This window comes from Ambystoma mexicanum, chromosome 1p (assembly GCF_040938575.1).
Source record: "Ambystoma mexicanum isolate Mex_15411 chromosome 1p, UKY_AmexF1_1, whole genome shotgun sequence".
Classification (NCBI taxonomy): Eukaryota; Metazoa; Chordata; class Amphibia; order Caudata; family Ambystomatidae; genus Ambystoma; species Ambystoma mexicanum.
The window spans coordinates 1,160,099,964-1,160,123,927 of record NC_090921.1 but is presented as its reverse complement, the minus strand read 5'-3'; the positions used below and the strand labels follow the sequence as shown (position 1 = coordinate 1,160,123,927).

The following is a 23,964-nucleotide window of genomic DNA, read 5'->3' as shown; positions in this document are numbered from 1 at the left end:
TTCATAAGAGTTCAAATGTCTGATCTTCACTCTGTCCGATTCCTTGCAGGTTGCCGATTAATCCACTCGAAGATTTCCAAATGGCACTTGGTAAGATTCAGGTAAGTCTATTGTGGTTTTCCCCTTAGGGGCCGGGGTACGGCGATGAAGCAGAGTTGACTGTGCCGACCCGAGATGAGGTGAGACCCCCGTGGTAAATCAGGTAAGTTTTGTGGGGGGTAACTGGTATTGTCTTTGCTTTCTCCCCTTAGGGGCTGGGGTACGGCGATGAAGCAGAGTTGACTGCGCCGACCCGAGATGAGGTGAGTACCTCCCGTGGTAAATCAGGTAAGTCCTTGGAGGTAGCTTGTATAGCCTTAGAGAGTCCCCTTGCTCACCTTGCTGTCTTTGTCTCCTTAGGTGTCGGAGGGCCGCCGCGAGATGGAGAGCGTGATGGAATGCTGAAGTACCGCCAAGCAGGTGAGTTCAGCGCGGCGCCGTAGGAATGCGAAGCGATGCTTCAAAGACTTCTGTCTTTCAGTTCCGTGGCGAAATGGATCAGGATTCAGGTAAGGATTAAAGTTAAAACTCCTGTTCTAACCTTTATCCTTCTTTCTTCTTGTTTCAGGAGTCCCAGGACTGAAGAGGGCGTGGCTGAAGACTGGAGCTGCTGAAAACACGGTGAGCGTTACGCTGCAGCAAGCAGAATAACGCGAAGCACGTGTGGCTGTCCGGGCGTGGTTTAAATAGCCTTGGAAGAAGATCCAGGTAAGTATTCTTCCACAGCCCCACCCAAGTAACAAAATAGTCCCTTCAGTAAAATAGTCCCTCCTAAGCCTCATTTGGCTTGAGTCTTCATGCAGCATGGTCTGCCTCAGGTGAGTATGCAGCATGGTCTGCTTCAGGTAAGTTATCAATAATGAGCCTGGCGCCATAGGCGCCAGGACTGCACCCAAACAGCCCCTAACTGGGGCTTTTGGGCATGCTCCAAGTGGCATGATGCCTGCTTCCGGGGCTGCAGGGCCTGGTCTGGTCTTCCAGGGGCAGGCATCATGACAGTTACTAAGCTCCAGCCAACGTTATTGTTTGGCCCCCCTCTTATTCAAGACTCCTTGTTATCCTGATACTCCTAATTATGTCTATTCCTCATGCAAGGACGAAATCTGGTGGAATCCTGCACTTCCCCTTCATAGGCACATAGACAGATGTCTTTAATTGCATGCCTTGGGTGCCGCGTCCATGACCATGGTGTTAAGCGGCCAGTGGGCACTTCGTCCTCCACCTACCAACTTGTTTAATGCACCGTCCGGGCACTGCGTGATGCCGACGATGTTTCCAAACGATGGTCCCCTCAATCAAAGGGACACCTGCTCCGTCGGGCCGGGCTGTAACCTCATGGGCAGAGGAGGCCCCCGCCCCGCTCCACAGCAAAGCTCTCAAGTCTCCTTAGGTAACCGGTTCTACATTCCAGCAATGGGAAGGGTTCACTCCTCCCCTGGAGCCATGTGAATGTTGTTTCGGATGCCTCCCCAGTCGTAGTCCGGCTGTCGACTTAGCACGCTCGACCAGCCCATTCTCAGCGTCGGAGGGCGCAGACCGCCAGCCATGCAGGGGGGTTGGGTCCACCACTTCCACACTCCCCAAACTGCCGCCCTGTTCCTCAGTGGCTCTGTTTCCTCGGTAAAGCTGCAGGTCGGGCCGCCTGTCTGTTTGTTGGCACCAAACACAAGTACGCTCAGCAGCGCAGACGCCTTGTCTCAGGAGACAGCTCCCTGTCATATCTCCCAACACGTCCTGTGGTCCCACTTGGTATCAGCCAGCCGCCTATTGCATGTAGACTCGCCGGATGCTGGTCAGAATCTCAGCCCATTGCTAAGCACTCTTGAGCCGACAGATCTCTCCGGCAGCTCTTCCCTCATTGCAGCTGGGCTCACCAGGTTGCGGCGCATGTAGGCGGCTCCTCCTCTCCCGCTTCAGAGTCACTGCCTCTGAGGCCTATCCACACCATCTGAAACCAGACCTCTCAGGCTCAGAATGCTCCGAAACTTTGCTACAGTGAGGACATAAATGTCCTACAGCACAACACTTCTGGGGGAATCAAAAGTCCACAGGGGAACCTCCGGATAATCGCCGGATCTAAGGAGGTGCATAGGGGCTCGCAGTGAGATCATCTGGGCTCTCTAGCGCCCTCACATGTACATATTTGTAAGGCACCACTTTGCCAGGAGAGCCAAATGTAGCTAAATAGCTCCCAGCTCCCCTCAGTTTCGAACCCTGCGGTAACTGCATGTAAGCCTGGTGTGTCGCATGTGGTATTGATGTGGGCATGGGGGGTGCTTGGAGGTGTTGCTGCTGAGGGGCTGGGAACACATACATACAGGTTTTATCCAGGCCCACCCCTACCTCTGCACTCCCATACGAAATGAACCAGTTTACACCCCCAACTCTAAACTGGCTCTGCTTCTCCCCTCAGTCCCATTCCCCCAAAGCCACCTCTGCCTCCCTGTCCTCCTGGGAACCCCCCTCTTCCTCGTTGTTCACCCCCCAGATACCACTCCGAGTACTGTGGTTGGGACCCACCGTTCCATTGCCCTCTGTTCTCCCAAACTGCTGTTATTCTTGCGTCCGCTCACGGCGCTGCCTGCTCTGCTGAATCAGTTTGGGTCACTGCCACGACCGCTCCTTCAACTGACATTTTTGCAAATTGTTTCTGCACCACTTTAACTTCCTCAGCTTGCAACCTCTGTGCTGTTTCCTTCTCTTGCTCTTCAATCCGTTTACGAAGATGTACAATTATGGTATGTATTTCGGCCCACCCCTTTGCTTCTATACCTACTATCTTGCCAAGTGCTTTCTGTACTTCCTTGGGAAAACCCCTCTTGATAACAAAGTAAAAAAGCGGTACTGACTGGTCCCACTGCTCACTCGTCTCTGCCCACCACATCTCTTGCACTTTTAAAATGTATTGGGCGGGGTCCTCATCCCCCATGGTATATTGCATTGTAGACTGCAAATCTGGTGTGTCAGGGTACGCCTGCCGCAGTGCGGCCCACACCTGTGCTCTAATATTGTTAAAGTGGGTCCCATCATGATTGTCATCTATTTTTTACTCCTTGGTATCCAGCCTTAACCCAAACGTCCTTTGCCTGCTCTCCTGTAATTGCAAGAGCAAGCTTTTTATATCTCCCACTACCAAAAGAATACCAGCTGTGAGTTTCTCAAATGCATATACCTATTACCCAACCCCTGCAGTGAGGGCAGGGAGTGCTTTAATGAGGTTGTTTTTGTCCATCTGGTCCCATGGAACATAATGCGCTCGTCTGGGACATTTATGCAGTGATGGTATCTGTGTACCTAACCTCCTTTTCCCTCTATTGCCATCACTCGCTCTTTTCCATACTACCGCTGTCCGGCCAAATCTGTTTCTCAGTTGCGGGTCCCATAAACTCTACCCTCAGTCTAATTGCTGGCACTTCATCTTCATCCTCTAGCTCATCCATCGTATCCCACTCTTCCTCCCACAGTTCCCTATTTGTATCTCCATCTGAGCTCACCGTCCCGTAATCTACACTTCTGGCTCCTCGCTCATCACACTTCCCCTACTTCTTATCAATGTGCACATCCTTAATCGCGGTACTATCCAATCTGAATAAAAAGTCTCTTGCCCTCCATTCGTCTAGTCTGCATCCCTGCTTATTCCCTTCCTCCCTAAGGGTCCTCAACCATGTCAACTCCACTTTTGCTGCCTGCAATGCCTCTTCCAACTCCTTCTGTGATTTCTGATCCCCCTTATTCTCGGCCTTTACCGGTATAGCAGGATTAGTATCAGTGTGGTGTGGGCGTGGTGCTGTGGCTGGTGGGGGCACATATGTGGGGTTGGTGTATCAGATTACTGGAAGGGTGGGATAGCATCCTACTGGGGGGGGGTAAGGGTCTTTCCTCGGGCTACCGTATGTGAGGTTGGGCCATCATCCTTCTGAGGTTTACATTCATCACTGTCTTCTAAATCCTCCACCATTTTCCATAATACCAAAATCTCTTTCCTCCTTGAAACTTCGTACCCTTAATATTTAGCAGCCAAGAATGTAAACATGTTTTCCAATATCCCTCTATTGTTCGTACCCTGCTCTGGCCATAGGCGAAACATCCCCCCTTGTGTCTCGGCCACCCAATGTCTGTGATACTGCTCAATTATTTCTTTATACAACAGCAATTCACCACACCAATACTCTACTGGTGTAACTACCAACATAGTAAACCAGCTCTATGCACAACAAAAATGTATACACAATACAATTTTGTCTTGCACAATCCTACCAGTTGGTTGCAACCTCCCCCGGTCGCCTCCTGTTCACGTTCCCCTCCCCTTTCTTTCTCACTCCACACCCATACACACTTTCCGCACACACCACACCCACATAGGCCCCACCTTGGCCTCCTTCCACAACACATACATTGAAAAACAGTAAAACAAACTAAAATAAGCTAAAACAATAACCACTACTTAATCTTGATCCCCTGCCTGGAATGTATTGGGTACAGGAATTCGAGCCCTCTAATTATACAGAGCCCCTAATTTGTATTCTCTTCTCTTTACGCAAAATATGGTGCCATCTTCTTCCCTAACTCTTAAAGGATTCAACTTCTCAATTTCTCTTCTCATATATAATAATAAAACCAAATAACTGCCACATGGTCTCTCACTCAACACACTGATCAACAAGAACCTTTCACCTTCCCTTCCTCAGTTTACTCTCAAACCCACACACTTCTTCCCCGTTTCACCAGTTCCTTCTCAAAGTCTTCCCCGTTGCACTCACCTGCAGAAGGCGTACTCACATGTGTGTGTTCACCCGTGCTCCTCCGTCACGGGATCCCATCAACAGCCTGCACCATCCTAGCAGCTGTGTCCTGCTTCAAAGAGCAGACAATTCTGTGAAAACGGCTCCTATACACCACTATGGGTTGCGTGCTTGAGACTGGTCGCTGCAGGTGGGCGCAGTCCCCCCCCCCAGATGTGCAGCCAGGAATCCTCTGTCTCTCGTGGAAAAATCGGGGTATCAACATCGGGCTCACCAATTTGTCTGACAGACCTCCAACGCACACACTTAGAAAAAATACAACCTGTTAGGGGAATAATACCCAGGACAACTTTTTCAAGGAGAACAAGGTTTAATCACACCCAATACATGCGAGCAAAGAACTCTGCTAATACGGAGCACATTGATAAAAAAAAAGCATAGGCAACAAGTTATAAAGGCACAGTGTCATAATTGATGTAGATTACAGATCCAGGCGGCTGGTTGGTGTTACCCTATACATATACCGCCTGCTCCCTAAGGGATGCCAGGCCATTGGTTCCAGCTTCTCCTGTTCGTCTTCTTCCATGTGGGGCTCTTCTTTGTACGTCATCAGGCGCAAAGCTCCTAATTGTCAATTACCAACACAAATGATCCCTATCTGTGGCCCAATGTGCACCTGATGCTGCAGACATGGGCACAGCGGATACTTTCGAGGTCACAATAACTTGCAAACCCCAGCTCGATCCCAGACAAGTCAGCGCTTCCCAAATCTTCCCACCCTGTTTTTAGGTTTGTTACTTTCCCCCGTGGTACTTCGCAGCACAAATCACATCAGGATGTGGTGAACCTGCTTTTCGGCTGTGATCTTCCTGATAAATTGGCGATCTAACAGTTTTATTGTTGGTGATCTGGGGCTGGCTGGTACACTGGAATGCTGGTGTCTTGGGACGGGGATTCTGGGCACTATAACTTAGGGTTTGGACTGGTGAAGGTCGGAGGCTCATGTCCTCCCTCTCACAGGGAGCTCTCGGCCCCCTCTTGTCCTTACAGGGCACATTCCTTCTGGGATACATGTGCTAATAGTATGTAACAATGAGAGGTTTGGGAATTTCTGCGGGTTTGGTCTTCTTCGCTGCTGCCTTCGCTGCAACCCGAACCCACATGCACACACTTATTTCTATGCTCTCGGCCCGGGCCTACTCCCCTGGCTGCAGCGCGGTGCCAGCGTGGTGCCAGGCCTCGATTTCAAAATGGCTGCTGTTTTCTAAAATGGCGTTTCACTCCCAGGGCAATCTACACACAAATATATCATAAGCTACCCATAATGCAGCCTCTATCGACACTCACCCTCCCCCCTTTACCTCCCCAAGCACCTACACCACACTATTATGCCTCTTTCTCATCCAGAACCTCTTGGGGGCTTGGGACGATCGTCCATGCTCCCAAACACCTTCCACCATTTCATCCTCTAGAGTATGGCTTGCACCATGTTTTGAGCCTGTACTGGTTTCATTGTTTTATGGTATTACTGCTTTGCAAAGATGTTTCCAAAGCAAATCGGGTGCTTCTGAAGCTCTGTCCCGCTGGGTCAGACCTTAGCCTCTATCTCACCCTCTCACAGGCTCCTATTTGTTGCTTTGTCTTCCACTCTGGGGTTTGTGCATACATTTTCTTTTTAGTTTTTTTTTAATTTTATTATTTTTTTTATTGAAATTGAAACCTCAGCCTGATAAGACCCAATGTGAACACTGGGGCTTCAAGCTTTTGTTACAACTTGCATCTCCATTAATTCATTAATCACAAGAATTTCGTATACAGTTGATTATATAAAAGAAAATACCAAGCCACATGGGCACGGTCTTTAGACAATCAACACTTGTTCGTCTAGCCCTAATGAGTCTATGAAGTCTACTACAGCGCAGGTCAGTTTAATACAGTGTCCAGCGCTAGCATAGGACCACCAGTCTCGATTAGTGGCAGCAGCAGGAATGAACTCACCTAAGTGCTGCATCCGTTTTAATACAATCTGCTTACACTCGATGAGGAGATGTGCTAATGTTTCAATTTCGCTGTTGCAGAAACGACACAGATTATCGTTTCCTTCGCTAATGTGTCGCCGCCACAACATCTCTTTTGTTTTTAAAACATTTAGGCGAAATCGCAGAAATTGATCACGATGGTGACGGGAAGGGCAGTTTGTTAAATACAAGCTTGGCACATTTAACTTGTGAGCTCCAATTCCTGAGTCAAGAGTAGTCGACATTCGCTGCCGATGGTCATTGTTCAGGATCCAGCACCAAAGTTTGAATTCCTTTTTTGTGACTTGTGGGCGCATGATCAGGTCATTTAAATTTAGTTCAGCGGCGGCAAGAGTTGAAATCATATTCTGCTTCCACTCTTCTAGGAGCTTCGATGTTCCCGGTCCTGTGTTCGGACGAAAGATTTGAAATGCTGGAGCCGCAGGGGTCAAACTCATCTTGCGCAATGCCATTAGCGATTTCCACATTACACAAGTGTGTAATGAGTTGAGTGACAATTCATATCTTATGTGGATCATCGATATGTATGAGGGCAGCCTCAGGACACGCCGCCAAAAAATCCCTTCTAGCTTCTGCCAGAACAAGATGTCGATGTTCCACCCAGATTCTGACCCAAAGGTGATTGCTGGAACAACCTTTAGAGCGTAGAAAGTTAGAACCTGTGCGAGAGTGAATTTGCCGTAATTTTTGTTCAACAGTTGAGCTTGGATAGCGAATTGAATCATTCGCTTTTCCATTTCTTGTTTCCAGTGGTGTTCATGTAGAGACTTATTGAAAGTTATCCCCAGGTATCTAATTGAGTTGACAACACCTAGTTGTTTCCCTTCAACTCTCCACGTGAAAACTTTCTGCTTTCGGGATTCTTGTTGACCAATGATGACGATCCTTGTCTTTTAGATGTTCAAGGCCAAATCGTTGATGTTCAAATACTCTTGCAAGTTTGCTAACTGCTGTTAGAGTCCTATTTGGGTACGATCCAAGAGTACCACGTCATCGGCGTAAACAATGCATCCGATTTCGTGGTGGTTTAGTTTTGGCGGAAAACATCAAACATTTCTTCGAAACTCTGGTAGATCGGAAATTAACAATTTAAAAAGTTCAGCTGCCAACAGACACCCTTGTTTTACGCCTTTACTCGTGGGTATTTGCCTGGATAAGACGCCTTGGTTGTTCAGTCTGAGCGAACAACAGTTTGCGAGTGTAAGGCTATTAGAGGTTCAACTAGATTCTGAGGGCAATTCCAGTGTTCAATTTTTGCCACAGTTTGCCACGATTGATACTGTCAAAGGCTCCTCGCAGGTCAATAAAGGCTAGGTAAAGATGTGTCTTTGCTTTGAGAGTTTCGAGTTTTAGTATATTTAATACCAATAAGTTGACTTCCACACCAACACCTCTGGTGAATCCGGTTTGTCTGATGTCAAAAATGTGTCCAGACACAGACCATGCCGCTAACCTTTGACGCAGAAAAGAGGAGAACATTTTTCCTATAGTGTCCAAAAGGGCAATCGGGCGATAGTTGGTTGGATCAGCCCGATTACCCTTTTTATATATTGGCACGATGATTGCTTCTCGCCAGGAATATGGAATCGACCTTGAAGCAGACAGTCGCAAGAACAACAGTTCAATAAAGGTTGCCCATTTCACCGCATTTTCCTTTAGCATCATGTTTGTTATTAGGTCTGGGCCAGCGGCATGCGATCTTTTTAGAGCCCGGATTGCTACCTCAATGTCTTCTTTGTTGATATGTAGATCCCATGAAGACAGCTCGGCTTTCGGAACTGAAGATGAATCTGGGAATAGAATACTAAAGATGTTTGCAAAATGCTGTTCCCATTTTCCTGCATCGATTACATTTGACAGCGTGGAAGAATGACATCCGTTTCCTGTATTCAGGATTGCCCATATTTCACGGGAGTTCTTTGTTACCAGTTCCTTCATTACGATCTCTGCTTTGTCTTGCACGATTATTGATTTTTGTGATTTTAGCCAGTTTCCATATGTTTGCCGGCGCAGGCGGATTTTGTTTTGGACAGTCAAGTTGCTACCGGCCACGTGTCCTGATTTGTTCAAGGCACGAATGTCACGTCTCTTAGCCTGTTTTGCTTGTATGAATATCATAGATGATAAATGTTTATGCTTTGTGCCCATTTTATGGTCTAAGGCTTTTACTGTGACAAAATCATTTAACAAAGGAGCGTAATTCACTGACAAGGCTATGTCGTGAAGGAATTTTCTACTTATCTTCTCGATCTTAGGGCCATCAATCCGCAGATGATTTCCACCCGCAATGACAGAAATTGGGATTTTGTATAACTTGCATTTGGTGGGCCATTCCACTATACAAGTTAGACAGAGAAGGTTATGATCACTGGAAGGCATGTCAGTTTAGTTTTTTTAATTGTGTTTGGTTGAAAAAAACCTTTACAAAACTACCGATAAAAACATAAAAGATCATTACATTTCCAGATTCATATTACAAATAAAATAAAAAAAACCCAATAGGAAAAAAGAAACAAATCCCAACACAGCTTCCCCACAAGTTATAAACAAAACACATCCAATTAAATCTCACAGCATTGACCAAAATGTCCTCCAAATTTTACACAAGGTTCTTTCTTGTCTTCACAATGTTTCATTCTAGACAAGTCAAGTCTCACAAAATAAGCAAACATCCTCCCAATTACAAAAAATAGTCTTGTCTTAGCAATATTTCGTCCTACGCAAGGTTGCCATGAACTTATAATATAGGTCCACCACCATCATCGGCCATGTGCAATCAAGTCACCTCATTCTGCATAGTTCTCTTATGTAGCAGACACTCCTCGATAATGTATACAAACTTAGTCTAAGCAAGAGCTGTTGGCTATTCCCCCACATACATCTTTCCCACAAACTCTCTCTCCTCACCCATGATGTAGAAACCAGAAATGAACCAAAAATCACAGCCCTCTTGGGTTAAAATAATGTACTGTATATAATCAAATGCTTCAGCGTTTCCAGTTCACTAGAACAACTACAACAACGATATCTTCCAGTTGGCGCATCCACCAATTTATGATCCCAATGTTGGACTTTTTCATTAGTCATAAATTGGTTAAGTTTAAATCGTAAGTAAGCTTTTCTTGCTTTGTTACACAGAAAAATCTCAGTATCGTGCACGCTCACCGCATTTTCTGTTGTCTATTTTTTCCAGCAATACACACCAATAATAGGACTGGAATTGCCTCTTGCAAGCGGGAAGACCAGCAACTAAGTCCTCTTTAGTGATCAATGTTACCTCTAATATTGCCTCCATTTCATTTTTAAATTTCAAGATGGAAGGGGTCGCCCCACCCTTATCAAAACATCCAGATCTTCATATGGGGACTGTTTGGGAGGCGCCAGCATTTTTGCGTAACTATTAAGCATGCACCAGTGCCATCTGGCAGACAAAGGTAGAAGACCGAGTTCATGACAGATAAGCATGTTGGACGTTGAAGGAGCTAAACCCAATACCTGCTTCCACAGTCTTCCCTGAGCAAAATCCAGGAAAGCCTCCATCTCAAAGGTGCAGATAGCAAGGGCATAAAGTAAATCGGTAGAATCGGTTCCACTTTTAGAAGGTAGAACTGTATACTGGGCATCAACGAAAATTTACTGTATCTATGATAAATGATCTTCATCTGGGAAGTGAGAGACTTCAATTTTTCACTGAGCACCTCCTTCCATATAACAGCAGAGTAATTGGACGAAAGCCGATAACCCAGATACCGGATCGAAAGGGTCAGTGGTATTACAACATCATTGAGACACCAAGTAAATTTAGATATTTTCCTCTTGCCATCTGCAAATGTGATGATAAAAGATTTAGGTGGATTTAGTTGTAAGTTGTTCTTAAACGCGTAACTAAGAAACAGATTAAGTTTGGCCTGAAGACCAAAGGGGGTGCGGTCCATAAATAGGAGATCATCCGCAAAGCCAATCCAATTTAACATTAACCTAACCAATTTAACCGGATAAATAATGGTGTTACACCAGCCCGACTCTAGGTCCGCTAAATAAAGGTTAAATAGGACAGCGGCCAGATTGAAACCTTGTTTGAGTCCAATCTCGGTAGCTATCATATCCGTAACGGCCCGTCCTTTGTCAACCTTATTCTATAGGTTGTTTTTTGATGAAGGAGTGCGATGACAGCAGCCAGGTGTACAGGGAATCCCTGCAATAGCATCTTCTTCCATAACACGTGTCTTATCACTGTATCAAAGACAGCTGTGAGGTCCAAAGCTGCCATCTAGATGGGATCAGTATTAGAGCTTTTGGTTTGTTCGTACAGGTGAACCATAATAGTTGCAGTCAAAGGGCACCCTACATTTTTGCGAACCCCTACTTGGAGTGGAGGCAACAGATTAAGGGGCTGATTCATGGAATTTGTGCGCCGAAAAACGGGGATTAGTGCGCCATTCTGCCCGCATATCCCTGTTTAACAATGGGGATTTGCGGGCAGAATGGTGCACAAATTCCCGTTTTTCGGCGCACAAATTCCATGAATCAGCCCCTAAATTGCGTGATATAATACTGAATCGACTCCAAGAGCAGGCATGTAAACATTTTTGCTGAGGCATCCATCAGGGCAATGGGCCTAAAATTATTTGGGTCATCTAATCTACCTTTAGATAGGTATAATATTTGCTGAGCACCAAGAAGATGGAATGGCATCTAGCAGGTAGATGCTGTCAAATGCAGTCCTTAATATCTTAGCTCACATTGCCAGGTCAGCTTTAATGAGACACAGAGGGATGCCATCAGGACCAGGCACCCTAAACCCCTTAATCTTAGAGATAGCCCTGCTAATATCATCAGTTGACCACAGAGAAATTCTCAAAATCAGAATCTCAAACTTCCTCATTTGAGTAGTTACAAACCGCCTGGGGGGATCATACTTAGTTTTTATATATTCTACCCAGGTTTCAGCAGCAATCACGGCTTCCTTTAGAGGTTCCACAACCCCTTTAATTGCTCTCAAAGTGGACCACACTTGTCTCACATCATTTTTTAATAAGTACTTTGGTTATCCCCAAATATCAGGTCATATTTAAAGTCTTCATTTTATTACGATATTCCTGATTAATTTTATGTTTACGACACTGATAGGTAAGCCAGTCATAATTCAATAAGCCATGATAACGTAGTTGTTGCCTTTTTCTTTTCGCAGCGTCACCACGTTCAGATTATAGCAGTGCTGATGCAAGGGCACCCCTTTAGTGGCGTCCTGTTTTTGCACCAACTTATTCACATGTACCTGTATTCTCCCGCAATTTTGCATTTCCACTAAAATACACACTGGACCAAATCTGGTAGATGGGAAGGTAATCAGGGGATCATGCCTTATACTTACTAACAACTTATCACACGATTTAGGATCCCATCTAACAGATATAGGTGGGCGATCAGGTACAATAAGTGCCAGTTCCGGTACAAGTGTATATCGACATAGGGACCTTCAAAAGCAATTTCAGGGCCAGATGATCACCCAGGCAGAGCTCACATATCACTACCGAGTCCAGTGCTCTCAAAAGGCTGGTCAAGATAAAAAAGTAGTCAATCATGGATCTATGGGCCCCTCGTGACCAAGTATAGTCATACAACCCCTGCCTGGGGGGTACCAATTGAATGTCCCATGCCAGAAAATAATCAACCCACCTCTTCCCATTACGTATCGAAGTGGACCCCGAGGGGCGGGGATTAAGCCCTCTTTCACTTCCTGCATCAAAACATGAGGAGTTAAAATCCCCCCCCCACAATAACCATAATACCCGGATTTCTGATAAAAGCATCTTCAAGAATTGTATCCAACTGATCAAGAACCACTAAGTAAGGTATAGACAATGTATTCCAATATAGGCAAATAACTAGGACGCCCCCCCATAGAACCACCTGGAAAGCTGAGCTGTACCACTAAAAGGGTGTCATCAGCAAACACTAAGTTAGAAACAATCCTATATGCTTTGTCAATCAGTATTGCAAGGCCACCGGAAGGACGCCCATGGACTCCTCTTTTTGCTGTCTGAACATATATGTCATAACCTTCCACTTCAAGTTGCCCCAGGAGCATGGTCTCCTGGATCAGAAGAACCCCCGGGCGTGACCCTGCATCGAGGTGCGTGGCCCATAACCGAAGGTTATTCATGCCACACGAGTCCCCCGAACCATCATTCTAGTTTTACTCATGCAAGGTGTGAACCTGCGCCTGAGTTACGGGGTTAGACCCAGTTAATCCTGTGAATGTTGTCGCAAAGTTCATAAATTGCCTAAATAGGTCTTCGCTGAATTGAGATGGCACAATTCCAGACGACAAACCCATAGGCAACTCAGTCCTCACTGGAGGCATTTCAACAAATGAGGTAGCTTGCTCTTCTGAGATAAATATGGACGGAGTCAGACCAATCAGCTCAAAGTCCTCTCTTTGTTGCCAGATCAATTTCATGATGATATGTGAGTGATACCCGCATATCATCCTGGTAGGGTTACTAGATGATAGACGCACCCAATCAATATCATCAGATCTGATTGTTCTTAAAGAAGGAATAGCTGGAAAGGCCTTAAGCATAGCGGATCGGTTTAAGCTCGTTTTTCCATTTGTTGAGGACTTGTATTCCCACCCCATAATGGACAGCATTTCCGGGCTAAGGACCGCTCCCTCAGGAGCATGACCAGCCTCCATAAAATCCTCTGAATCACCAATCTTTCCAGCGACTTTAGAGGTAACCTTTTGGTTACTTCCGGGCTGCAACCCCACCTTTGCACCCCCCCATTTACCTTTGGGGCGATGGGGTTTCCAACTGGAGTACTGACTTGTCTGGGTTCAATTGACTGGTTTACAAACTCACTCTCTATCCTGTTGGACATGGGCAGCTCCAGCGGAGTGAGCTCCCCACTATCTTCCCATTTCCTGCGTGTGACAAATTGGGAGGTTTTGCCCACCCGAACCTTTGATTTTCTTGGTCGCTTTTTTGATGTGAAGTGAGGGATAAAAGTTTAGTAAATCTAATTGCTTATGTTTACTGTAGCTCAGTGAATCATCATTAATCGACCCCTCATACTTTTTGGCATTGGACCCTAGATGTACCACTGGTTCCCACATTCTTTTATTTGCTATTTTGACCTGCATTCACAAAATCAAAATTCAATAACGCTTTAGATTCTTGGTTGAGTTATTGTAAATCGATGATTTCATCATCATTCGATAGATTACCGGTATCTTTACTGGGTAAGCCAGGATTGACATTTAGCTTTAAAAAGTCGTTCTTGGACCTTTTAGTAGCGGCACTCAGATTCTTGGCTTGATGGACCCTTCTTTTTTGTGCCGGAGCAGCCAATTATTTTGTTTTTTAGTCAGCAATACCTTTGGACTAGATTCTTGGTCATTACTCAACATATCGGGTACAATTTGCCCATATTTTGCCTGGAAATCGTCCTCCAGATCTATTAGATTAGATTAGTGAGTGCAGAGGGGCTATCAATGGGTTCCTGATTTAGGTACACATCTTCCAAGACCACCTGTACCTCATTACAGGGAGGCTCCTGCTTACCATAAGTGGAGGGTTGCATAGCTAATTGCCCCTGGAGAATTTGCTGGATGGCCAATGAATTTGCAGTGACCACTTGTGCCAATTCAGTCATCGGCAACTGTGAATTAGAATCCCCCTTCGGGCATTTTGAGGCAGCTAGTGCGGCAAAGGTCATAATCGAATTTCCGACCATCCTACGGTCAGCTGGTGTTTGCGTAGCCATATCCGCAATGGGCGTCCTTGTATTGTTTCTACCAACATTTAACGCTGCAACTGCATCACAGGCAAATAGAAGGCCTTCAATCTGACTAACTTTGGATGGCATCTCCACAAGTGATCCCTTCATAACTGCAAATTGGCTCCTACAAATTACCACCTAGAGACTTGGGGTGTTCTGTATTAATCTGTTTGCAATATATCTCTGTCTGGACAGCCTTTTTAATTTTAGAGCTTAGTTAACACCTTAGTGCCGCAGTGAGGCAAACAAATATTAAAATGGGGAGTAAAGTGGCGGAATGGCATTGTGGATGTTTCGGTTTTGGCATAGGTGGTGCTTTAGCGCCACTATTAGATTTGTCTCATAGGTGGCGCTTTAGTGCAACCATTCGGTTGGCTCATGTTTGTTGCTTTAAAAGTGCTAGGGTGGGCAGAGCCTACAATGTTTCCTTATGGGAATTCAGGACGAACATAGGCCTTGTTAGCACTTAAGGAGTTAACCCAATGAGGCTATTCAGTTTTGGCTAATGGGTTGTCCTTTATGACACTGTTTCAGCTCATTTGGTAGTTAAACGCCACAATCACTTTTGTCTCACATTGCACTTTTTCTACACGTAGTGACACTTCATAATTTTGGTTTATAAGTGGCACCTCAGGGAGATGGCGCTTTATCAGAACCTAGTGAGGCCATCTCTTTTTTGGTTAATAAGGGGTGCTTTAAGCCCAGTTTAGCTTTGTCTCCTGGGCGGTGTTTTAGCATCACCTGGGGGTGACTAAATAGTTGTCTCACAGATGGCGCTTTATAGCACCATTAGGTTTTGCTCTTGGGTTGTGTTTTATCACCGGAGCGTGCCACAGATACTGCTATAGATGAATGGCATCTGTCATGCAGCACTGAAATTCACTGGGGATAGGCAGGGGCTAGTGGGATGCAGGACCATTGCAATCTTTTCCTATAGCACTGCTCCTTTGGCCATGCAGGCTCCCACATGTTCACCTTTCCTGGAAGCTGGGGAGGGTGGTTTTCATGGCCAAAGAAGTTCCCGTTAGCAAAGCCAAAGTTGACTTTGGCCATGATAGTTCGTCAAAGTGATGATGTGGTATTCTGTATCTCGTCCGTCCCACTCGCAGTTAAGATGAGCTCATGGAAGCTTGAGGAGCATGGTATGGCTAATTTGTAAAAACGTGCAGCCTTACTACCCTAGATTCTGACACTGGCAATATCATTTGTTATAGCACTCCATGAATGTTTGACAGCTCTAGATTTCTTCATATCAATGTTTCAAAAGCTCCCCTGATAACCCATGCCCTGTATAATTTTAGGACCGTAAATGGTATCCTGGGTGTGTATCAAAGATACATTACCTAAAGCTTGATGTTTGGAGGGGACATAATATTTTCAAAAAGCATGTGAAAATGTTAATGTAAGAAAACTATCATCCTCTTTTATATTTTTTTGTGTTGCAGACACGAGAGGCCAATCAACGCGGGGACATCAATGAGGCACGGATCCATTCTAGTACTGCCCGCACCCTAAACTTTGTGAGCCTGGGAATTGGCATCGCGATTACCATTGCTTGGGTTGCTTATGTCATATATGCCACCATTGTAGTAAGAAGTATGTACAGCATCGCCTATGGTCCCTACTACTATGGTTGAGTCAGAAACCAACAAAAGCCACAGACCACCAAATGCATACTATGGACATCCCTTTGGGCGTTTCCTTCAGACTGTTCCAGGAGACATCAAATTGTGTTGGTGTGCAGTGTGTGCGAGCATGAACCCGAATACTGTGCCTATGTGATTGCAACTGCAGCTGCTGCCTGTTCACAACTGATATTACAATTGTCCATTTATACTGCAGTCGCCACCTCAGTGACTCTGAATTGAACAATACTCACTGTACATTAACACCATTGATTGGTCTCCTATCTCTTGCTTCCCTGGGCTCACTCGTGTATTCTCGCTTTCTCTCCATGCCTCTCACTTACACCTTCTGTCTTTCACTCCTCCCCCTTCTATTTCTCTTTCTTTTACTCCTACTCTCTTTCGACCTCTCTAAACCTGCCCTCCTTTTTCTCACTCTCACACTATCTCTCTTTAGAGTTCCATGTGTTAATATCGCCGCAAAAATGTCGCCATACAAGAATGGCACCGTTTTTTTGCTGCGTTATTCCCCAATGGAACCTTCGGTGGACACCTCCGCAACACCCATATTTTTTTAAAGGGAGCGGGGGACCCCCGCAACCCTTGCTCCCATTTCAACCTAATATTAACCCTCAATAATGTCGCCTATGTCGTTTCCCGACGACTATATATATGGCCACATTATTGGTGGGGATAATATTACCTGATACCTTCTTTAGGCCTATTGGTCTCTCCCCCTCTTTCTGTCTCTTGATATTCCTCATATATTTTCCCACTGTTTCTGAACACTCACTAACTCCTCACTGTTTTTCGGCTCTAAAACTAGAGGGAATTGTTTTTCTTTGTCTGCTTCAATTAAAGGGGAACTCTGGTCATATGTTTTCCACACAACCTCCCAGGATGTTCTTTATGGGCGACTTGAGGTTCTGAACCTAGTTTACAGACCTCTCCATCCTCCTCTCGACCAAAGTCACGATGCTACGGATGAACTTTAAAGCATGTTGATTCCATAGGGGCATCTTTTCACAGTTGTTTCAAGAGTCACTTGTACATTGCCCACAGCCCTTTGACATTCCCTCCAAAAATGTGCATACTTGGATAACTTGCATAGGTCCATCCACCACCCCAAAAATAGGACCACTGATGCGCTGTGAACCCATTACAATGACTAAGGGCAGTTGCATCAGACTCAGAAGTACCATTCACTTTGGTTGATCTTTTTGCAATACCTTTAAGTAGTGTTGATACGTGTATTTGTCAGATTCCTTGATTGGCCGTGATTTGTCATTAGTTTGACAGGTGTTCACTTCATCTTGTCACTCAGAGGAGGATATGTAAGTCTGTCTGATATACATTTCATACGGGACGTATGCATGGCAAGATGTGGAATGTAGCCAAGGGAGAGTAAAGCAATCAGCATTGGCAAGTGGATGGATTGCACTGCAGTGCCTTGTAATCTTGGGATAAACTGTTCTGAGAACTTGTGTTCACTGTGGGTGGCTTTCTTTGTATATTGAAATATCACAATGTAATATGTAGTAATAAAGCAAACACAATTGTCTAGAATAACAATTAACCACATTACAGTAATCTACCATGTCCCCTATGCAAGCTTATTTGTATTATGTTCTAAACCGAGTTTTAGTCTTAACTGGGCCCCTGCTCAGGAGATCACAGGAGGTCACATTTCTTTGATTGTTTGAAAAGAAGCTTCAAGCCTCCATAAAGCCAGTCTAAGTTAAAGAAAAGCTCACTTTCCCTGCTAAAGAGTTATCATTTGAGTAACCCAATGACAATGCTCCTCGGCCCACCCTGCTGACCGGTTTTCTGACATCTCTGCAGCCTCCCATTTGCAATTCAAAGACCCTGTTGCAGAGGAGGTTAGGGCTGGCAAAACATTTTCTGTGCAAGCAGAAATGAATACACTCTCTGGTGCCTGTTCCGCCCACCGAAATAGACTTCAGCTGTTAAAAGCTATTCTGGCCACTCTTAGTCCTCATACCACCCACTGGAAAAAGTAAAACGGAAATCCCAGAATCTATGTTCAAGAATCCTAAATATGAGAGGCCTTACCAATAGTATTTCACATTACCAAGTAAAACCCGGTCATTTGATTTTCATGATACCCTAAACTGTATATAAAAATGAAATGGTGTAGTTACATGAGGAAGCAACATTATGTATTTACATATAAGCAAGCAACGAAAGTAACAGTCTACGAAGCTTTGAATTCTATTAATGATGACAGATATTATCCGCGCATCGTAATTGTGACCGCACCGTAAACACAAGCGCATCGTCACTGTCACAAGAATTATATTTGAGCTTCCAAAATTGCTACCGTGGTTAGTCCACGTCGTACGCCGATAACGCTGAACACAGCAGGGACAAAGCTCATCCCGCCATAACATGGTAAGATTGTATATGTTTTATATTTTGTATCGATTGACTATCTGGATTTGGGAATCCTTTACAAGAAAGCAGTATAACCCATTTTTAACTAGGGTACTTTTCTCAAATATGCATATAATTATACTTGAAGCCTCAAAGAACTACAGTTGCTGCTTGCAGCCTGAATAGTCAGGGAACATGCATATGTTTTGAGGTAAGCAATCACATTGCAAATATATATAGATCTATACAACATTTAACATTATACAACATTATATTCAACGTTCAATGAAAGATAATACTGATGAACTCTTTGGAATTGACTCTAACAAGAAGTTACATGTTTGCCTTATAGACCCATTACTGAATGGAAAACTAATATTTATGACTACTATTTGAATTATCAAATGGAAACAGTCTCACATTGGGTAAGGTGTAAAATAACATTGAGCATTTGGACAAAACTGGAAATACTCCCACTGGATTAATACTTACATTATTTTATTTTGCTTCTGTCCCGTCTCCCCTTCTTTCTTGTTCATTTTTGCTCAATTTTCAGAATACTCTAAATTTTAAAGAATGTGTTTATATATGAATACAGCATTCTACAAATGTGAACATTTTCAATATCATTCTGTAATGGACCTTACAAAAAGTGCCTTGAAAAAGACCTCTTTGGTCGAAACACGTGTTGACAAGACTAGGAAAAACAAATTGTTAGTTTTACAGATTTGCTAAAAGGTTGAGATTGTCTAGGTGAAAATAATTGTTAACTTGCACATATTTGGTTTACTGTTTGTGTTTTTTGATTTTGACCAAAAGGAATGTCAAAATGGGTTTTCTTGATACTTGGTTTATAACATTTTGAAATCATATTAACAAGTTATTCATCTTTTAACAAATAAATAACGAATTAGTGTCTTTTCATGACTACAAATTCAGAATAAAAAAGATGATTTAAGCAAGCTAATATTGATTCGGGAATTATAAATGTGTAAACCCCCGTTCCTTTGAGGTTTCAGCATAGAAAGATACAACATAGAGGGAAAGGGACATTGTCAGAGATAATAACGCATGAATTGTCTGCTTGTGTATGTATTTTTATGTATGCTCTTACATTTGTGCACTACTGAGAATATAGCTCCGAATTTCCTTTTGGTTTTGGAACATAGGGTGAAGCTTTAGCACCGCCTTATGGCCAAAATAGTGGTACATATAGGAAATCAAAGGAAAGGGGATTGAAAGGGAGAACATTTGGTTATAATGCTAAATGACAAAGTTATTAGCCAGCCTTGGTTGTATAATGAATTGATATTTTTGCGTCCTGCTGCTCCCCTCGATTTCTTTTGCCAGAATGTCTTGCCACAGACAAGAGCAAATAAAAGAAAATCAGAAATCTTTGACTGTGAGCCACAGTTATAGTCCCTCTTTCGTTTACCTCTTCCCAACCCTTGACATAGATCCTATTAAGGACCTCTTGCTAGTCTCTCTTCCTTGTCCTCATCCCAGCTTATTTTCTCTTCCTCGTCTTATTCTTCGTCATCCTTGTCTCCTTGTCTCCCTTCCTCTTTGCACCTCCCCTTCACCATTTGCTCCTCTTTCTTGTTTTATTGCCTCTTGCTCATTCTAGTTCCTCTTGTTCATACAAGTACCTCATCACCTCGTCAAGTCTTGCATTCTAGCCCCTCCTGCACATTCTAATCCTTATCCCATTCCCTCATCCGTATCCCAGTCCCATTAACCAGTCTGAGTCCCTCTTTTTCGTACTACTCTGTCCTAGACCATCTTTGTCTTTCTTGTCCCAGATCTTTCCTGTAAGCATTTCTTCATATTCCCTCCCCCTTGTTCCTCCACCTCATCCATCATCACAATGTCACCTCTTCCTTGTCACAGTTCCTCTACTTCTCCCTTGTCTTTCGTACTCCTCAATTTAGTCCTCGTCACTCTTCCTGTCTATCTTGTCCCTGCCACACGACCCTAGACCTTCTCTTGCATCCCCGTATTATGTCCTTGTTCTTGTCCATTTTCCCATTCCTCTTCCTTGCCCCACTTCCCTGTGCAGCTTCCCCCTCTTCCAAGTCCTCTTCTGCCTCCTTGTCTTAGTCCTCTTTCTTTGCCCATTGCCTCTTCCTTCCCTCTCCCTCTTCCTAACACCTCTCCCTCATCCAAGCCCTTTCCCCAGTTTCACCTTCTTGTCCTAATCCCACCTCCTCGTCCTTGTCCCTTATCCTAGTCCCTCTTGCTTTGTACCCCTTCTTCATCTTTGCCCCTCTTCTTCCTCCTCGTCTCTCTTTCTAATTAATCTTTCTTTTCCTAATCCCACTTTCTCATCGCTTTTCCTCTTCCTTGTACCTCTTCCTCATACTAGTTCCTTTTCCTCGTTCTAGTCCCTCATCCTCGTCCTAGTCCTTTTTGCTGAACAAGGAGAGCTCCGGCAAGGTTTGTCTTGCCAGAGCGCTGCCAGAGCACTGCTGCGTTCCTGTGCCCAGTGCTATCCAAGGAAACTCCCAAATATGTCCTGAGTTCTGAGCCCATGCTTCAGAAGACTTGGTGTGGGAGACTGAAGGCAAAAACAGCAAAGCTTCACATACTGTTTAGCAGCTGTCCACATTGGCATATATGTCTTGCAACTAGCAGGATTCTGTTTATTTTATGGGCCTTTTTATATGCTCCCAAAATGCTCTTTGCTTTTATGCAAATAGCCAGGCTTCGGTTCTTTGAAGAGATATTTTGCTGCGTCACCTGCCCTGGGGCCATGACCCTCCACCCTACCCTCTTCCCCTATGCCCCAGCCCCTCCAGGAGGAGATGATTCCCGCAGTAAATGTTTCCCATTTCCAGCACTAACTACATCCTAGTCCCTCTTCATCTTGTGCATCCAAGTCCATTTTTCCTTGTCCAAGTCCTTCAGCATCATCTTCCGTGGACCTCTCCCACGTCCCCTAGTCCCTGTCTCTCATCCTAGCCGCTCTTCTTTGGACTAGTCCCCCATTCTAGGTCTAGTCCATCATCCTCATTCTGGTCCCGCTTACACATCCTCAGCCTAGTCCCTCTTCCTTGTCTTCATCATAGTACCTCTGCTTTGCCCTCATTCTAGTACCTCTTCCTTGTCCTAGTCCTCCTTCAAGTACCTTTTTCCTTTTTCTATTCCTCATCCTAGTCCCTCTTCCCATCCCTGTCTCTCTTGTTCTTTCTCATCATTGTTCCTCTTCCTCTCCCTAGTCTCTCTTCTTCTTTCACATCCTGACTCGTTCTTGTCCAGACACTCTTGCAAGTCCCTCTTCCTAGTATCTCATACCTTTTCATAAAACCAATTTCTCTTCCTCGTCATAGTCCCTGTTCCTAGTCCGTTTTCATCATCATAGTCTCTTCTGCCTCTTACATGTCCCATTCTGTCTTCCTTGTTACAGTATCTCATTCTAGACTTGCTTTTTTGTCCCTCTTCCTAGTCATTCACCCTAGTCCCACGTCCTAATTCATTGCCCACATTGTTGACTTTTCCTCTTCTTCATCCTTGTCCCTCTTCCTTGTTCTTGTCTGTGTCCCTTTGTCTTTTCCTCAACCTAATACCTCTTCTTCATTCTTGTCCTAGTCATGTAATTCCTGAAATAGGCATCACAGATCTATACCTTCTTTCTCTTCCCTTTATCACTTCTTAATTCGTTTCCTAGTCCATCTACTCCTTCCACAACCTAGTCCCATCTTCCTTGTCTGAGTCCCCCTTCTTTTTTCACATCATAATGCCTCTTCTTCATCCTTTCCCGTCTTTCTTCCCCTCACTCTTGCCTTTTTTTCATCCAAGCCCCCTTTCCTCATCATTCTTCCTTGCCCCTCTTCCTTATACCTCGTCCTCCTGCTATTCCCTTCCTCCTCCTAATGCCTCTGCCTCGTTGCTCTCATGTGTCCTAATTCATCTCATTTGTCCTAATCCTCTTTATCACCCCAGTTCCTCTATCTTTTCCTCATCGTCTTCTTTTTTGTCCTAGTTTCTGTTCCTCATCTTAGTCACCAATTCATTCCAGTCTCTCTTTCTCATCATAGTTTATCTTCCTATTCCTCATGAGTTATTCTTTCCAATCCCCTTCCATGTCCCAGTCCCTCTTCTGTATCCTAGTCTTCTTACTCATGCCGGTACCACTTCCTCATCCTAAACAATCTTCCACCTCCTTGTCCAAGTTCTATTTAATAGTCTCTCTTCCTAGTCAAGGCCCCTGTCCCAGTCCCTCTTGTCCCAGTACCTCTTCCTTCAACGCGCTCTCCTCCTAATATCCTAGTCCCTGTTCCTCATCCTTGTTCATCTTCCTCATCCTACCCCTTATATTTATGCATCTTAGGGGCTCTTCCTCTTTTTATTCCATTTTTCTAAACCCTCTTCCTCATCTCGTCCCCTTTACTCTCTCCTGTCCCACTTCCTCATTCTTGTCCCACTTCCTCATCCTGGCCCTTCATCCTCATCATAGTCCCACATCCTTTCCCTGTCTTCATAATGCCTCATCATTGTCCCTCACCTAATTCCTCGTCCCAGTCTATCATACTTATTTCTCATCCTAGTTCCTCTTCCCTTTTCTTGTCCTAGTCCCTCTTGAAGTCCCTCATCCCTTTTCATCCCCTTCCTCTGTGTCCTCGTCCTTTTCCATCTTCCTTTTCTTTTACCCTGTTGTTCATCCTAGTACTCATCCTAGCCCCTTCTCTTTGTCCTCGCACCTCATCCCACTTCCTCATTCATGTCACTTGCTATTAGGAGGGTTTTTCTAAGCCAGGGGATTTGGAGGAAGCAACCTGAGAAGATTTGCTGGGATTCCAAAAAGACAGACCAAACTGTCAATGGTAAACATGACCGCTCAGAGAAACTTACTCCTAGAAAAAGTAAAGACTGGTATAGGCTGTAGGTCTCTCAAAAGAAGACAAATTAAGTGATTTTCCACACCAGATTATTGTGTATTATTATAACATTTATATTGAGCAAACCTCGCTTGGAAACAGCAGAGCCCTTTACAGCAAAATTAAGGTCTTGTTAAGAGGCGAGAGTGTTGATGGGGAGACTTTAGCGTAATTCAGTAATGTGAATGTACACAAAATAAATAACAAGAGTAGCACCGTGTTGAGTTGTTGCTGGTGAGTAACCTCTGAGTCAAGGTAATGTCAAAGTTTGACTGAAATAGCCATGAAATAGCCAGGTTTTCAGCTCTTTCCGGAACATAAGGAGGGAAGCAGTGGTCGGGCTTGCTAGCGGGATGGAATTCTATTGAATCAAAGTGCAGCAGGACAATGACTCTTTCCTAGTTTATCCTTGTGAGCCCATCTACTCTCACGTCTTGCAACTGTCCTGCAAGGGATAAGTCAT

At 44.5% G+C, this 23,964-nt stretch overlaps 1 protein-coding gene and 1 long non-coding RNA gene across 3 annotated transcripts in view; one reads left to right on the top strand and one right to left on the bottom strand.

Moving 5' to 3' along the window:
- The window catches only part of LOC138450539 (interferon-induced transmembrane protein 1-like), a 284,430-nt gene extending 264,848 nt beyond the window's left edge, over nucleotides 1-19,582 (top strand). The window contains exon 3 of the mRNA XM_069604844.1: nucleotides 16,051-19,582. Coding sequence (XP_069460945.1) covers nucleotides 16,051-16,242 — 192 coding nt within the window. The 3' untranslated portion in view covers nucleotides 16,243-19,582. The remainder of the gene's footprint in view (nucleotides 1-16,050) is intronic.
- LOC138450555 (uncharacterized) overlaps nucleotides 1-23,964 on the bottom strand; it is a 212,474-nt gene that overhangs the window by 94,429 nt on the left and 94,081 nt on the right. For both annotated transcript variants that reach the window (XR_011260187.1, XR_011260186.1), the window contains exon 2: nucleotides 19,117-19,186. This is a non-coding gene — a long non-coding RNA (uncharacterized lncRNA). The remainder of the gene's footprint in view (nucleotides 1-19,116; nucleotides 19,187-23,964) is intronic.